Source organism: Ahaetulla prasina, chromosome 12, assembly GCF_028640845.1.
Source record: "Ahaetulla prasina isolate Xishuangbanna chromosome 12, ASM2864084v1, whole genome shotgun sequence".
Lineage (NCBI taxonomy): Eukaryota > Metazoa > Chordata > Lepidosauria > Squamata > Colubridae > Ahaetulla > Ahaetulla prasina.
This window is the reverse complement of record NC_080550.1, coordinates 28,609,499-28,626,524: the sequence shown is the minus strand read 5'-3', so window position 1 is coordinate 28,626,524 and position 17,026 is coordinate 28,609,499. Positions and strand designations below refer to the sequence as shown.

Below are 17,026 nucleotides of genomic sequence, written 5' to 3'. Positions count from 1 at the left end.
TTTATGACTTGTGGATTTCAACTCCCATCATTCCCGAGGCAGCATTCCAGCTGTCCACAAGTCATAAAGGGACCGTAGTTCCCCACCCCTGGTGTGAAGGAATGCCCGTTTTACTGACTTATTTTTCTTTATTTACTCCATTTTGATGCTGCCCATCAAAAATGAAGCTCACAAAAATAAATAGTTTTCTGGATATCCGAGCAAAGCAGTTGGGGAATGAAGGGGCTCCCCAGGGCTGCATTGCAGTTTGGAGGAACTTTGCACATATATCCTGGTTGCTCTTTTCCACTTTCCCTATTTTTCAGATGATCGAGGTATCTTTCCTGCCAGGTAAGGACAGGTAGTCCTCGACCTATGACCAAAATTTAGCCCAGAATGTATGTCACTAAGTGAGATATTTGTTAAGTGTGATTTGCCCTGTTTTACGACTTTTCTTGCCACCGTTGTTAAGTGAATCACTGCAGTTTTGTTAGATTAGTAACACGGTTGTTAAGTGAATCTGGCTTTCCCATTGACTTTGCTCAACAGGAGGTCACCAAAGGGGATCACGTGACCCCGGGATAATGCAACCGTCATAAATGTGAACCACCTGTCAAGCGTTTGTATGTAAATCACGTGAACTTTGAAGCATACAAAGTGTGAAAAATGTTCATGTGTTGTTTTTTTCAATGCCGTTGTAACTTTGAACCATCAGTAAATGAACTGTTGTAAGTCGAGGACTATCTGTCACCTGTCACTTAAGATACTGTGACGTTGCTAAGGCACCCTGCCGAGCAGAATACAGGTTGTCCTTGACTTATCACCGCAATTGAGCCCAATATTTCTGTTGCTAAGCAAAAAATGCTTAAGTGAGTTTTGCCCCATTTTAAGACTTTTTTTTCAACAGTTGTTAAGTTAATGACTACAGTTCTTAAGTTAGTAACACAGTTTTTAAATGAATCTCGTTTCCCCGTTGACTTTGCTTGTGAGAAGGTCACAAAGAGTGATCAGTGACCTCAGGACACTGCAACCGTCATAAATATGAATCATTTGCCAAGCTTCCAATATTTTGATCACATGAACTTGGGGATGCTGCAGTGGTTACAAGTGTGAAAAATGGTCATAAATCACTTTTTTTGATGCTGTTGCAACTTCAAATTGTCACTAAATGAACTGTTGTAAGTCGAGAACTACCTGTGTGTGTGTATATATATAATTTTTAAAAAAGTATACATCCATATTACGTGTGAACAGTGTTAGTTCTGAGCATCATTCGTATTGATCCAATTTATCACAATATTAGTATTCTTTATCACATTTATCAAATTTAAATAATCCTTTTTGTATTATTTAAACATACATTTAAAAAAAATGCCTAACATCTATAAACCTTTAATCTTTCTCTTATTTTTTTATCCTATTGAAAAAAAATTCCCCTATCTAATTTATTTCTGCTTCCTTAATATTTAGAAGGCATTTTTTTCTATCCATCGTCTCTTGCCCGCTTTAGTGCTTCTATTACTACCTACTACCAGAAGGCCGGCTGGGCTAGAAAGTGTCACTGTTGGAGGCCTGGCACTCTCTTGGGGTGGCGGGAGACGTAACTGTCCACTTTTTTCTCTGCCATGGATGGAAATCATTGTCTGCTCTCTCTTGGGGGATTAGAGCCACTGCTGAGTGCTTTGCTGCGGAGGATGCCGGATATGGAGGCCCTGGAGATAGTGCAGCTGGTCAATTGCCCAGAATCCTTTACTCCAGACATGCGGTGCATCATGGGAGAATCCCCCACCAGACAGGGCTACTTCGTCCTCGCAGGAATGAATGCAGCTGGGACATCTTTTGGAGGTGGTGCAGGCAAGTAAGTGGACTCATCTCCTGTTGAGGAAGGACAACTGAAGTCAAATAAATGAAGAAAAATAGTATGCCTATGTAAAAATAGGAATGTGTGTTGTAACTACCTTTACATCTCATAAACAAACCCATTAAACTTAATTAACCTTTTATTGTAAAAAAGATTACAAAAGCCTCTTTTCAGTATAGTGATGTGTCATCTGCGAACTTCAGTAGTTTAACAGATGGATCGTTGGAGATGCAGTCATTGGTATACAAAGAGAAGAGAAGTGGGGAGAGCACACAGCCTTGGGGGGCCCCTGTGCTAATTGAACAGGTATCTGATGTGATCCTGCTTAGCTTCACCTGCTACTTCCTGTTTGTTAGGAAGCTTGTGATCCACTTACAAGTATGTTCAGGTACCTGTAGCTGGTTTAGCTTAGTTAGAAGAGTGTCTGGAATGATGGTATTGAATGCTGAGCTAAAGTCTACAAAGAGGACCCTTACATAGGTCTTTGGAGATTCAAGATGTTTTAGGATGTAGAGCCATATTAACAGCATCATCTGTTGATCTATTTGCTTGGTATGCAAATTGCAAGGGATCTAAAAGCGGATCTGTGATGGTTTTCAAGTGGGACAGCACTAGCCTTTCAAGGGTTTTCATGACTACAGATATTAGAGCAACTGATCTGTAGTCATTCAGTTCCTTGATGGTGGGCTTCTTCGGTACTGGGATGATAGTAGAGCGTTTGAAGCAAGAAGGAACATAGCACATCTCTAGCGATTTATTGAAGATACGGGTGAAGATATGGGCCAATTGGTCAGCACAGACTTTTAAGCAAGAAGGAGTTATCTTGTCTGGGCCTGGAGCTTTTCCTGGCTTTTGTCTTTGAAATAGGTCTTGCACTTCCTTTTTTGTGATCACTAGGGGTTGTGAACCCAATGGGATGGGGTCAGTTGTAGGAGGCTTGGCTGTTGTTGGTGTGTCTGAGATGGAGGTTGTGGAGATAGGTGGCTGTAGTTTTCTTTCAAACCTGCAGTAAAACACGTTCAGGTCATCTGCCAGTTGCTGATTTCCTTCAGCCTGGGAGGGAGGTTTGCCGTAGCTGGTGATATTTTTAAGAGTTTTCCACATGTTTGCTGGTTCATTTGTTGAGAACTGATTCTTTAGCTTTTCAGAGTAGCTTCTTTTTGCTGCTCTGATCTCCCTTGTTAATGCATTTGTGGCCTGATTGTACAGCATTTTATCAACTTTTCTGTAGGCTTCCTCTTTGGAACAACATAGCTGCTTAAGTTTAGCTGTGAACCAAGGTTTGTTGTTACGGTATGTTCGCAAGTTCCTGGCTGGTATACATGGGTCTTCATAGAAGCTGACATATGATGTTACACTATATGTGAGTTCATCCAGATCTGCAGAGGTATCTTCAAAAATATTCCAATCAATGCAGTCAAAGCAAGTCTGTAGCTTTAACTTTGCCTCCTCAGTCCAGGTCTTCATTGATTTAATTGTTGGTTTTGTGGTTTTAAGTCTTTGCCTGTAAGCAGGTACAAGGTGAATCATGCAATGATCAGAGTGTCCTTCCTACAGCTGCTCCTGGTAAAGACTGATAAGCATCTTTTAGTGTTGTGTAGCAATGTTCTAAAGCAGAGGTCTCCAACCTTGACAACTTTAAGACTTTTGGACTTCAACTCCCAAAATTCAAAGCAAAGCTGGCTGAGGTATTCTGGGAGTTGAAGTCCACAAGTCTTAAAGTTGCCAAGGTTGGAGACCTCTGTTCTAAAGTATTCTTGCCTCTGGTGGGACAATTGACATGCTGAAAGTATTTTGGTAGCTCTTTCCTTAAGTTTGCCTTGTTTAGATCTCCCAAAATAATGGCCAGTGAATTGGGGTATTTGACTTCAGCCTTCATAATTTGGTCAGCTAGAGTTCCTAATGCCTTGTTTACACAGGCTTGTGGTGGGACATAAACAGCTATTAGTAGAAATGAGGAAAATTCACGAGGCAAATAGTATGGTTTGCAGTTGATAATTAATGTCTCTAAGTTTTCGTCACAGGCGAAAACTTAGAGACATTAATTTATATATTAATGAATCTATATTAATTTATATATTAATGTCTCATTAATAATTATATATTATACCTGTAGTTATATCCTGAGACCAGCTGTTGTTGATATATAAGCATAAGCTTCCTCCCTTCTTTGTACCAGATGTTTCTGCAATTCTGTCTGATCATTGAATCTGAAACCCTGTGATGTGCATAGGATATCCATAGATCGTGGATACGTCCCTTTTCCTTTGTTTCTAGTTTCTGCAAACAAGACTTGTGTTTATCCTTCTTTGCAGAAAGTGGCACTGCTAACGACTCTGGGATGCTGCCCCAAATGCTAGGGTTGTGACCTATGAGTTGCCTTTCTGAGTTCCTCTTACGGTTTTCCTCGCATTTCTCATTGCGCAGTTTGGAATCTGTGACTCGGAGTGATGGGTTTTCAGGATATCTTCAAGAGATTCGAAAGCCACCTGTCGGGGGTGTGTGTGCTTTGATGCAATTTGTGCTGCAAATGGATGGACGTGTTGGCCTTCGCAGTCCCTTCCAGCTCTGTGTGTTTTTGATAACAGGTACCTGGCTGAATGGATGGTGAATGGCTACCCTTCCGATAATGTCTGGCCCTTGGACCTGAAGCGCTTTGGAGCTCTGCAGAGCAGTCGTACCTTCCTCCGTCATCGGGTCATGGAAGTGATGCGTAAGTAGCCCCGAAGTTTGCCTGCCTCTCGTGCTCCCTGGACTCGCCACGTGGCTCATGAAGGTGGGCGAGGGGGTTGAGCTCATGTCCTGGCTGGCAGGTGGTGATTCATTCGTTAGAACCTCTCAGCCATGCCATGAAGCTCAAGATTTTGGAAGCTGTTTCTCCATGGGTGAGATATTTAATGATTATTTTCCTTGGTTGCACAGTCAGCCAAATGCCTAGACTGGATTTGACATTTTTGTCCACCCATCAAGTCCTTCCCAAAGGTCTGGAATAGGAAAATGTTGTATTGCTTGATGGTATTGCCACAGAATGTAAGCTCTTCTGATTAAAGCTGCCTTTTGCAATTGACTGGTGGTGATTTTGTCAATGCCGATGGTGTTCAAGTGGTGCTCCAGATGTTTCGGGATTGCACCCAAGGCATCTATTGCTATTGGTATTAACTTTGCTTATATTTATTACTGTATTGCCAAGAAAGAGCAAACAAAACTCTTCTTGGCCTTTTGGGTAGAATTAAGTGGTTTGGAACCTCTTAGGGAATCACATTCTCCTCCTGTTTTTAGGAAGGTTCATATTAACCATAGTTGGCTTTCAGTTGTTCAGACCAGCTTAACATCCTAGCTTCAATTTCCCCTTTAAAGCTAGACATAGTCAGTGGAAACCTTATTATATAAGTAATGCTTCCCCATAGGTCATAATGAGAGGAAGAAAGAAATTACACACTTTTCTTCCTGACTACCTAAGTTGGCTTAAGAGATCAGAAGGAACAACTTTTCCAAATCCAAAAGTCGTTCCCCACAAGGAGCTTCTTGAGTTTGGATTGATATCCTGGTGGTCTTTTTTTACTATTAAAGGCTGATCCAGATGTTTTGGTGACTGTAAAAGGATATTCTGTCTGGATTGGGAAGATAATGCGCTGTGTCCCTTCCAGTACATTGATTCTGTGGTTCTGTGGCCCTTCTCCAGCCCTGATTTACGACTTAAAAGTTCCCCGCTGGGATTTCCAGACCGGCCGGCAACTCCGCACGTCTCCCCTTTACGACAGGTTGGACGCCCAGGGAGCGAGATGGATGGAGAAGCATGGCTTTGAGAGGGCAAAATTCTTTGTCCCTCCGGGGAAAGGTGAGAGTGATTTCCCCCCTGGATGCACCCCGAAACCCTACAGCCACCTTTGGGGGCCCATCCTGAGCCTTGTGCTTCCTCTCCTGCAGATTTGCTGGCTCTGGATCAGAGCAAAACGTTTTACAAGCCGGACTGGTTTGACATTGTAGGGGCAGAGGTCAAGTGCTGCAAAGAGGCCGTGTGTGTCATTGACATGTCTTCTTTCACCAAGTTCGAGATAAGCGTAAGTGCTTCTTCCTCCAGAGCTTTCCTTTTCATTTGGAAGCATTCCATGGTTGCAGGGTGTCAGGAGTGCCGCCTCCCTGCCAGTCTGCCATGAAGGGGGGAAGCTGGAAGGGCAGGCGAGGGCCTGGGGGAAAGGGAAACTGAACTGGGAGAACTAAGTTCCCTGGGAGAAGAATGCCAACCCGTAGAGTGACCATTTCCAAAACATCTCTTTTAAACTTGATTGGACCATGAGACACACATAATGGGAAGGGACCAAGGGAGGAAAGTTAACTGGCAAAAATCTGGCGCGAAATCTCAGCTCTGGCTTTACGCCACTGTAACTCACTATACCTGTCTCAATAAATGGAGGATCGTTTTTACTTAGAAGCCCAAGTTGATGCAGGTCTGACACAGAGACTAGACTTCAGACATATGTTTTTAAGCTTTGACTTTGGCTTAGTAACATATTGTCAATGTAAGCAGTGGGGCATGTACGTAAGTCTTTATTGCTTAGTGTCATTTGCAAATGCAACCAATTTGGGGTAGGGTAAAAGTTTTAAATCTTTTACAGTTCAAATCTTTTATCTTCGAATCTTTTACGGTTCGAATCCCTAGTGCTGCCGTGTAATGGGGTGAGCTCCCGTTACTTGTCCCAGCTTCTGCCAACCTAGCAGTTTCGAAAGCACGTAAAAATGCAAGTAGAAAAAATAGGGACCACCTTTGGTGGGAAGGTAACAGTGTTCCATGCGCCTTTGGCGTTGAGTCATGCCAGCCACATGACCACGGAGACGTCTTCGGACAGCGCTGGCTTTGAAACGGAGATGAGCACTGCCCCCTAGAGTCGGCAACGACTAGCATGTATGTGCGAGGGGAACCTTTACCTTTACCTTAAAAGTTTTAATTGCAAGTCCTAACTTTGTGTAACATGTGAAGCATTAACTTTCTATGCCTTAAGAAGGTAGAGATTATTTTTAGACAAGCTCAAAACACAAACATTGTGATCTGCCAAACTTGGTTTAAGGTTAAGGACTTTTCATAGTTTTAGCTCCTTCCTTTTTGTTTCTTTTGTTTCTTGTTCCTGGCAACCAGTGGTTCACAAATAAGTTTCCTCTGGATGTGGAACTTTTATTTAAATTGTTCATAGATGCCCTGGACAGGTACGTTGGTGGTTGCTAGTACCCAGGTACCAAGTTATCTCTGGATCGGAGGCAGTTTGGCTCCAAATGCCTCGACAGCAGAATAGTGCCAGGAGACACCATGTCTCCATCTCCTCTCTCAGGCAGCTGATAGGCATCAGATTGGCCACAGCGAGTACTAAAATGCTAGTGTCTGATGTGTCTAGGCCACATCTGTCAAGCTGTTCTTACGTTTTGTGTTCCTTCTCCTGTTTGCTGCAGTCCACGGGAGGACAAGCTTTGGAAATTCTGCAGTATCTCTTCTCCAATGACCTGGATGTACCAGTTGGACATATTGTGCATACGGGGATGCTCAATCACAACGGAGGGTATGAGAACGACTGCAGCATAGCCCGCCTGAACAAACGCAGGTAGGGTCTCCCCTCTGGGGCCTTTGGTGACTTGCCATCCATACCGGGAATATGGTTGAAGCCATGATGATGACTGAATGGTAAACTCAATGTGCCATCACTTGCATGATTATGTCACAGCACATGATATTACTGGACCATCGCTGTAGCTGGCCTTGGTTTCTATATAACACCTGTCTGTTTGGGCGCCGGCACAAAAAAAATTGAGTTTAAACCTGAGTTTAACTAGAAAAAGGAGGGATCTTTCCACATTCCATACTTTAATTTCATATAAACAGATTCAGAAGACAGTCCAGGAATTTCTTGTCTTGCTTAGCCAAAATGTGTTGTGTGTTATTTTTCCTTAAACCATAATCAGTGATGTTGTAAGGACTTGCCTCCGCTCTTCATTCAAGAAACCAGAACTCTTGAAACGATTGGCATTTCAAAAGGAAACATTTATTGAGGGAAAGTGATAGCAAGACAAAGCAGGATCTGAGGATTCTCCGTGCAATTCCATTAGGTTAAAGCAGTTAAAAACCCCTCCCCTTAGTCCAGGGCAAGCTAATCTGTAGGAGCAAAGTTGTTTTCAGGCTGAGAAGGTGATAAGTTGCTCCAGTTCTGAGACAAAACAGTTGGCCCTCAATTCATTCCCTCCCCCGCCCCTTGCTTTTCCTGGAAGGTAAATCAAAGTACAGGATAAGCAGGCAACAGGAAAAAGGTTATAAAGTGAGGAATGCCTCCAGGCCCTCCCCACCAGAACGGCAGTGCCCTGATATGGATCTCTAGGACCTGACAGATGTAACCTGTAGTGTCAGGCCAATCACTTGTGGTTTATCTGATAAATTATGGTTAAGCAGTTTGTTGATAGTGTGATATACACAACTGGGGCCTTGTGCAAGCCTAGAGAACTGAATACTGTAGAATATATAAGGTGCTCATTGTATTGAAGGTGCCTTTCCAGAAATGAGACAAGCAAGAAAGTTGCTAAATGAAATAGAAACCTGTTGTGATCAGAATTGCATGATGAACACCTGACTGGCCATGTTCGTTGGCTGGGTCTTAAGACAGGTGTGCTTTTTAATAAAATGGTTTATTTGGAAAAGGTGATGCCACACTTTGTGTCCTACTCCTGGTTCCAAATACTGACTCACACACACTTGCTATGTAATTCATATTTTACTCAAGGTCTAAGAGATAGCAACAGCCAAAGCCTGCAAATCAAAGCAAAGTCTCTGACAATTGCTTGCCTGAATGTTTAGCTTTTTAAAAGGAGAATGCAGAGGAATAGTCCAAAATCAGTCCAAGAATCCAAGAGCTGGATCAGGGTTGTCAGCTAGAATTTCACAAGCAGAAGCCGCACAGATGCCACATAAGAGCCAGAGATCAGATGGATGTTTCTGGCAAAGGAAACATGGGTCAAGAATTGCTTCTTAAAATCAGGCTGGAGTCAGCTTTCATTAAACAAGAGATTTACTCCCTTGCTTGGCAAGAAGCCCTCTCCCTTCCGCAGTTCAGATTGGGATTGGCCTTGCTTGGAGAAGGGCAGTTAAGAAATAGAAAATATAAATTTATATTTATAAAATATAAATAAATAAGAAGAACCCTCATAGAACGGGGGTCTCCAACCTTGGTCAGTTTAAGTCACAGAGTTCTGGGAGTTGAAGTCCACAAGTCTTAAAGTGACCAAGGTTGGAGATCCCTGTCATAGAACATCTTTGGCCGCCTCTCTGGAGGCAGGGACTATGAAGCCTTACATCGTTCAATTGTTCCAGGTGCTCAGGTGGTGCCTGATATGACCAGATGCAGGTGATTCCTTTCTTTCTCTCTCCTGAGGCTGACATTCCACAGATTTTTGCTGGAGCAGCATCTTCAGCATCCTGGGCATAACACTCTGCCTGATGGAATAAGTAATGAAGTTATCTGACAGCATCTTTTCAAAACCTTTGTATAAAAATGGTCCTTAAATGGGCTTAATTTGGGCTTAAATGCGCTTCCTGTGTTTCATACTGCAGCTTCTTCATGATTTCCCCCACAGACCAGCAGGTTCACTGCTGGGCCTGGTTGAAGAAGCACATGCCCGAAGACAGCAACCTCTTCTTGGAAGATGTAACCTGGAAATACACAGGTGAGGGGAGCTGCCAGTTGCTGGCCCAGCTAATGTGGTCTGGAACTCCTCTGGACCAGGACCAGGGTCCTTCTCCAAGGGAACCTCAGATTCTGCAGGCTGGCCTCCTGTTTTGTTTGCAGGGCCTGCCTCTCCTCTCCATTCAAGGAAGCAATTACCATTTCAAAAGGAACCTTTTATTGAAGGAAAGTGAAAGCACAACAAAGGAAGCAGGATCTGAGGATTCCCGCCCTGCAATTCCATTAGGGTTAAAGCAGTTAGAAACCCCTCCCCGCAGTCAATCCGCAGGTGTAAAGTTGTTTCGAGAATCGCAGGCTGAGGTGAGAAGAAGTCCTTCTCAGGCGTGGCTTGCTGGAAACTTTGGAGCTGAGACAAAACAGATGGCCCTCCCCCCTTACATTCCCAAGAAGATAAATCGGAAGAAAAGTACAGGATAGATAATAGGCACCATGAAAAAGGCTGTAAACTAAAGAGTGCACCCAGGCCCCCTCCCCACCAGAATGTCCCAATAGGGATCTATGGGACCTGACACTAATCTGGAACAGATCTCCAGTCAGGGGATTCAGTGTTCCTGCCCACCTGGTTGAATCTCTGAGTTAATGATCATCCATCCAGAGGAGCCTCAGCTCTCTGAGTTCCTGAAACTGAGTGAGTCAGGCATTCAGCAATGACTTGTTTCCCCCTGGGCCTTTTGACATGTAATATTTTTCAGAGCAAAAACCATAAATATAGCAAATAGTTTTAATCTGACAATAGATACACAAGGCTTGTTGTGTCTCTTGGTTAGTGTGTCAGTGGCAGATCCAAGTTGGTGTCTTTGTTTTTCTCTTTCCCTTATTATTTTTACAAATCACTCAAGGCAGCGAACATATCCAACATTCCTTCCCCTTATTTGCCCCACAACAACAACCCTGTGTGGTGGGTTGGGCTGAGAAAAAGTGACTGGTCCAAAATCACCCGCCGGCTTTTATGCCTAAGGCAGGACTATAGCACTTAGGAAGAGCACTTAGTCTTATGTACCGCTTCAAAGTGCTTTCCAGCCCTCTCTAAGCGGCTTACAGAGTCAGCCTCTTGCTCCCCACAATCTGGTCCTCAGTTTACCCATCTTGGAAGGACGGAAGGCTGAGTCAACCTTGAGCCTGGTGAGATTCGAATTGCCAAATTGCAGTCAGCTGGCAGTCAGCAGAAGTAGCCTGCAGTAACTGCACTCTAACCACTGCACCACCGTGGCTCTATAATTCACAATCTCCTTGTTTCTAGTCTGGTGCCTTAACCACTAGACCAAACTGGCTCTTCCATCCGTGGCTGCCATGATATGGGGTGGACAGTTGATGTTGCTCTCATATCCCAGAGGCTATGGAATATGAGAAAGTTATTTATTTATTTATTTATTTATTCACATTTTTATACCGCCCTTCTCCGAAGACTCAGGGCGGTGTACAGCAAGTAAAACGACAATAATCCAAAACCATTTAAAATACCATAACAAAATTAAAAATCTAATTAAACTGCTATATACTTAAAACTATTAGGTAAAAAATACAAAAGATAAAAACCCCTGTTAAAAAACCCGCTAAAATCCCCAAATATTAAAATCAATCAATCAGGCCAGCCCTGCTTGATGAAAAAAGAAAGTCTTGAGCTCGCGTTTAAAGGTCCGAAGATCAGGGAGAAGACGGAGTCCCACAGGCAGATCGTTCCACAGGGCCGGAGCCCGCACAGAGAACGCTCTTCCCCTGGGGGCTGCCAGCCGACATTGGTTGGCCGACGGCACCCTAAGGAGGCCCTCCCTGTGAGAGCGGACTGGACGCACTGGATGATGGGAGGTACCTGGCGGCAGCAGGCGGTCCTGTAGGTATCCCGGTCCCATGCCCTGGAGCGCTTTAAAGGTGATAACCAACACCTTGAAGTGCACCCGGAAGACCACCGCAACCAGTGCAGCCTGCGCAGGAGAGGTGTTACATGGGAGCTACGAGGAGCTCCCTCAATCCCCCGCACAGCCGCATTCTGTACCAGTTGGAGCCTCCGGATGCTCTTCAAGGGGAGGCCCATGTAGAGAGCATTGCAATAATCCAGGCGGGAAGTGACGAGGGCATGAGTGACTGTGCATAATGAGTCCCGGTCCAGGAAAGGGCGCAATTGGCGAATCAGGCGGACCTGATGAAAAACTCCCCTGGCGACGGCCGTCAAATGATCTTCTAAAGACAGCCGTGCGTCCAGGAGAACGCCTAAATTGCGCACCGATTCCCTGCGGGCCAACGATTCGCCCCCCACAGTCAGCAATGGGGTAAGCTGACTGTGCCGGGACGCCGGCATCCACACCCACTCCGTCTTGGATGGGCTGAGTAGGAGCCTGTTCGTCCCCATCCAGACCCGATTGGCTGAGTTGGCTGAGAACAGTTGCTCAATGTGGGCTTCAGCGTTTGGCAGAGCTGGGTGCTTGTTTTGGAAGGCTGATATGAGAAGCCTTCAACTGGAGAAGATCCAAGAACTTGCCTTATCTTTTCCCATTTAAGTGGTCTCTCACCCAGATGAAATCCGATATCAGATTCCGAGTCCTTTCCCAGCTTTTGCCGATTTGTGTTGCGCTGACAAGCTGCAAAGAGAAGAGTGAGGGAAGTAATGGGGCAAGGCTTCCTATTCTGCAGTTGCCTCTGACGCTGAATTCTTTTCCTTTTATTTCCTCCAGCCTTGAATCTGATTGGCCCACGTGCCATGGACGTCCTGTCGGAGCTCTCGTATGCACCAATGACGCCCGAACACTTCCCTTCCCTCTTTTGTAAGGTAGGGGACTTTTCCATTTCATTTAGCAACTTTCTTCCTTCTTATGCAGATGCTTACAGGTAGTCCTCTATTTACGACTTCAGTTGGGGTCAGAAAATTCATCATTAAACAGTGCAGTCATTAAGAGAGGAATCACATGGTTGTTATTTGCAGCTTCGCTTGCAGGCTTCTCCATTGGTTTTGCTTGTAGGAATCCAGCTTGCCTCAGTTATAAGATACCTCATTGAACAAATGGGTTTTTTGTATCTGCTCTTCCATCTTTCCCTTTGTGCAAAGGAATCAGTAGCCATGGCAACAGCCCTTGGGCTTATATACCGCTTCACAGTGCTTTGCAGCCCCTCTCTAAGCGGTTTTACAGAGTCAGCCTTTTGCCCCCAACAATCTGGGTCCTCATTTTACCAACCTCGGGAGGATGGAAGGCTGAGTCAACCTTGAACCGGTCAGGATCAAACTGCCTGGCGGTCGGCAGAGTCAGCCTGCAGTACTACATTCAAACCACTGCGCCACCACAGCTCACCTCAGTAGGGGTGATCCTTGAGTATGATGGCAGTTCAGGTTGGGATTGCCCTTGCTAAATGATGCAGTTGCAAACTGTGACACCGTATGATTGTATCTGTCGTGTCCCACCCCCACTCCGACGAACGAGTCAAGAAAGTCCATAACAAACTTGGCAACGAAGTCTCTGCAGCTTGCCAAGTTCCTTTGAGGTTTATCAGGGTAGGCAGGAGTCCAAGTTGTGACTTCAGCGATAGGGTCCGATATCAGCAAACTAGATAAGACTTTGCTTGACTCAAGGTTGGAATGCCAAAAGCAGGTCCTTTATATAGGCTGTGGGGTGTGGCTCCATGACTCAGCATTTATCCAGGCCTGCCCCACCCTTCCTTCTACTGGCGTCGCCTCTCAGATCTCCAGAAGCGAGGGTCCACCGACTCTGAAATGTCTTCAGATGGATCTGCTGTCAGCGTCTGGGAAAGGGAGGGGTCAGAGGGAGTAGCCCGTGTAATTCCACCACCTGGCTGGCTTCCTGCTCTGAAGGCTGAGCCAAAGGAACACACGCTGTATGAGTGAGGTTTATTGGGCTTCTCCTTTCACTCCTTGAATCCTCTCCGGGCATGGGGCCAGGGCCGGGGGCTGGAGTCATGACAGGCCGTTCATCTTCATTATCAGACTCGGAGTCTGATAAAAGGCCCGGTTGGAGACGGGAGGGGCCTGGCTGAGGAGAGGAGGGAGGATGAGTCACAACAGTATCACTTAGCGACAACAATCCTGGCAGTCCCTGTTGCGACTGTAACCTCAGGACCATGTAGGTTGTTAAGTGGGAAGAGGCGGGAGGCTTAGTTAAGGAGTGCAGGGGATGGGGGGGGTTGCTGGGGAGTGTGGCACACGTGGCTGGGGAATTCTGGGAATTGAAGTCCACTTGTCTTAAAGTTGCCAGAGATGAGTAATGCTGGCCTAGAATACACTCTAAGACTCGAGAACAACTCAAGCCTGGCTGCTTGGTCCCGGCTCCGGTTGTGTGATTCTCCCGGCAGCCGAGAGCGAGGTCTTTGGACCTCATTGAGCTCTCGGCTGCTGAGTGCGGAGCCGAAGTCCTTGAACAGCGGCGGATGGCGGCGGCCATGCTGGGGGCGCGATGAGACGCCCGCCTGACCCAGCTGTTTGGCGGCGGTTTTCGCCGCGGATGTCATCATCGGCTGGGGGAGCGTGCCAAACATCGATGAAGGATGGAGGACATCGACATCGACGGCGGTATGCTGGGTTCTGGGTGTTGGACCGCAGGTAACACCGGTGGTTGGAGTGGGGCCTGCACGGGCATGATTATTGCCCCTCCCCTTTCCTTCCTTCCTCCCTTCATGGCCCGGAACATCGTTCTTCCCCCCACTGCTGACTTTTTTGCCAAGGCCTGCCAAAAATGCCGTAATTTCACCAACGGCTTACAGCTTTCCGGGTTGTTTTTCCATCGGCGACAGAGGTGGCTGGGCCTGGTCACTCACAACAGCGGCACAGCGGCGTGCTGGGGCCTTGTTGGGCCCAGCGGTAAAATCTGGCGGCTGGTTGGCGGTGGTACGGACGGCGGTATGGACAGCACTGACGGCACTGGCGGCATGATCTCGTCCCGATTATCGTACCACACGGGTTTTTGTCCCGTGATGGTACGTTGCCGGGAACCCGAGGGAGATTTTTATCCCGGCTATTGACTTTTTCCATCTTTGTAGCCGAGGAAACAACCAAGGGAAGGCTATTATGCCAACCTCCGAGGTGGAGGTCATTAGATCGGGATCGGACTTTCGGCCCCTTGGTTGTTTCTGGACCCTTTGGATTTTCTACGGACTATAACTAATATCATCGCCCGAGTGGCCAGTAATATGACTAATACCGGGTCGGACGAACTATCGGTACGACCGGAACATCTCCGCCGGTTAGGGATGGACATCCTTTCGCTGTATATTGACTATTTCCCATGAGATACTCGTTTGCCGAACTACTACGACTGCGAGGTTCCCCCGCCTCGCAGGAATGGCCCTCCAAATTATCGAGGGCTTACCTTAACGAAGGGTCTTGGGACCCAGAGAGGTGGTATGCCAAGAAGAAGTTGTGGGGTTTTTAAATAGTTTTTAAACAAGGGTTTTTAAGGGGGCGGATTTGACGGTGGGGTGAGAACCCGTCGGGGGGATCCAGCCCTGTGCTAGTTCGCGACACTATTCCATCTTGTCTGAAGGCAGGGGAGGACGCCCAGGTTTAGAGGGTTGCTCGATCTATACGGTAAGTGGGAGAGGCAGATATGGCGGGGAGGGGCCAGTCGAGTTGAGGGAGCACGCTGCTCGATGTTTGAGAGCGATCGCGTGCTCCGCCCCTCAGTCCCTACCTGCCTCGGGTGGCCATGATCCTCAGAGCTTGGATCTTCGGTTGATGTTATGTAATGCCCGGTCCGTGGTTAATAAGGCTCCCTGATCTGCGATCTTATTCAGGGGAGTCCGGACCTTATGGGCATTACGGAAACCTGGTTGGGCCCAGAGGGGGTCCCCTTGTTGAGATGTGCCTCCAGGTTTCCGAGCATTTCATCAGCCGAGGCCCAAGGTAGGGGTGGGGGTGGCGGTTGTTATCAGGAGGATCTAGAGCCGAGGAGACCACTGTTCCTCAGATTGCCGGCTGTGAATCCTCTATGTGCGGTGGGGCTATAGGAATCAGTTGGGCTTGGTGATCGCGTACCTGGCTCCTTGCTGCGTGACCACAGCCCTGCCCGAGCTGTTGGAGGTACTCGCTGCTGTGGCGGTTGAGACCCCCAGACTTATAGTCATGGGGGACTTTAACCTGCCATCAGTTGGCTTGTCATCGACGGCAGCTCGGGAGTTCTTGGCTTCCATGACGGCCTTGGACCTGATTCGAGTAAATGATGGCCCTACGCACACGGGGGGAGGCACACTGGATCTGATTTATATCTCTGGACAGTGGTTAAATGATCTGGTGTTAGATGATTTAGTAACGGAACCAATGTCATGGTCGGATCATTTTCTCCTTCGCCTAGACCTTCGAACCGCCATTCACCACCGCAGGGAGACGGAACCTATACGGTGGTTCCGTCCCAGGCGCCTGATGGACCCCGAGAGGTTCCTGACGGAGCTTGGGCCATTCCTGAGGAACTGGCCCACGGCACGGCTGAGGAACTGGTCGTGGCCTGGGAACAGGCCGCGCCGGGCCTTGACCGTGTCGCGCCTTTGCGGCCTCTGACCCGCGAGGTCTCGTCCGCCCTTGGTTCTCCGAGGGGCTGAGGGAGATGAAACGCCGGAGAAGACGCCTGGAGAGCACCTGGAGGTCCAGTCGCCCGGTTGATCGGACACTAGTTAGATCCTACTCTAGGACCTACCTAGTGGCAATGAGGGAAGCGAGGCGCCCTATGCCTCCACCCTCATTGCGCCGGCAGATAACCGCCCGGCCGCCCTGTTTCGGGTGACCCGCCTCTCCTACATCAGGAGGTGCGGATGACCTTGCAGGGACGAGCCGAGGAGTTTAGTGGTTATCTATACGATAAAATCGCTCAGCTGAGGGACGGTCTGGACCGAATTTGGGATGATCCAAGCGAGGGAGAGGAGGCACGTCTTGTTGAGCCCATTTGGGATGAGTTTGACCCTGTGGCTCCCGAGGACGTCGACAGGTTGTTGGGGAGGCTGCACGGCACGACATGTTTACTGGACCCGTGTCCTTCCTGGCTGGTACTGGCCACTCAGGCGGTGACACGAGGCTGGCTCCAGAGGATTATCAACGCTTCTTTGTTGGAAGGGGTTTTCCCTGCCGCCTTGAAAGAGGCGGTGGTGAGACCCCTCCTTAAGAAGCCCTCCCTGGACCCAGCTATTTTAGGTAATTATCGTCTAGTTCCAACCTTCGCTTTGTTGCGAAGGTTGTAGAGAGTGCCGTGGCGCGACAGCCACCCCAATACCTGGATGAAGACGTCTATCTAGACCTGCTCCAGTCCGGCTTCCGACCCGGATACAGCACGGAGACAGCTTTGGTCGCATTGGTAGATGATCTCTGGAGGGCTAGGGACAGGGGTTATTCCTCTGCCCTGGTCCTATTAGACCTCTCAGCGGCGCTCGATACCATCGACCATGGTATCCTGCTGCACCGGTTGGGGGATTGGGAGTGGAGGCACCGATATCGGTGGTTCTCCTCCTATCTCTCCGACCGGTCGCAGACGGTGTTGACAGG

At 47.4% G+C, this 17,026-nt stretch overlaps 1 protein-coding gene across 2 annotated transcripts in view; it reads left to right on the top strand.

Moving 5' to 3' along the window:
• Positions 1 to 17,026, top strand: part of PDPR (pyruvate dehydrogenase phosphatase regulatory subunit) — a 40,536-nt gene that overhangs the window by 13,790 nt on the left and 9,720 nt on the right. For both annotated transcript variants that reach the window (XM_058154986.1, XM_058154985.1), the window contains exons 9-15: positions 1,645 to 1,837; positions 4,429 to 4,553; positions 5,523 to 5,678; positions 5,768 to 5,901; positions 7,283 to 7,431; positions 9,426 to 9,538; positions 12,228 to 12,322. In XM_058154986.1, coding sequence (XP_058010969.1) covers positions 1,645 to 1,837; positions 4,429 to 4,553; positions 5,523 to 5,678; positions 5,768 to 5,901; positions 7,283 to 7,431; positions 9,426 to 9,538; positions 12,228 to 12,322 — 965 coding nt within the window. The remainder of the gene's footprint in view (positions 1 to 1,644; positions 1,838 to 4,428; positions 4,554 to 5,522; positions 5,679 to 5,767; positions 5,902 to 7,282; positions 7,432 to 9,425; positions 9,539 to 12,227; positions 12,323 to 17,026) is intronic.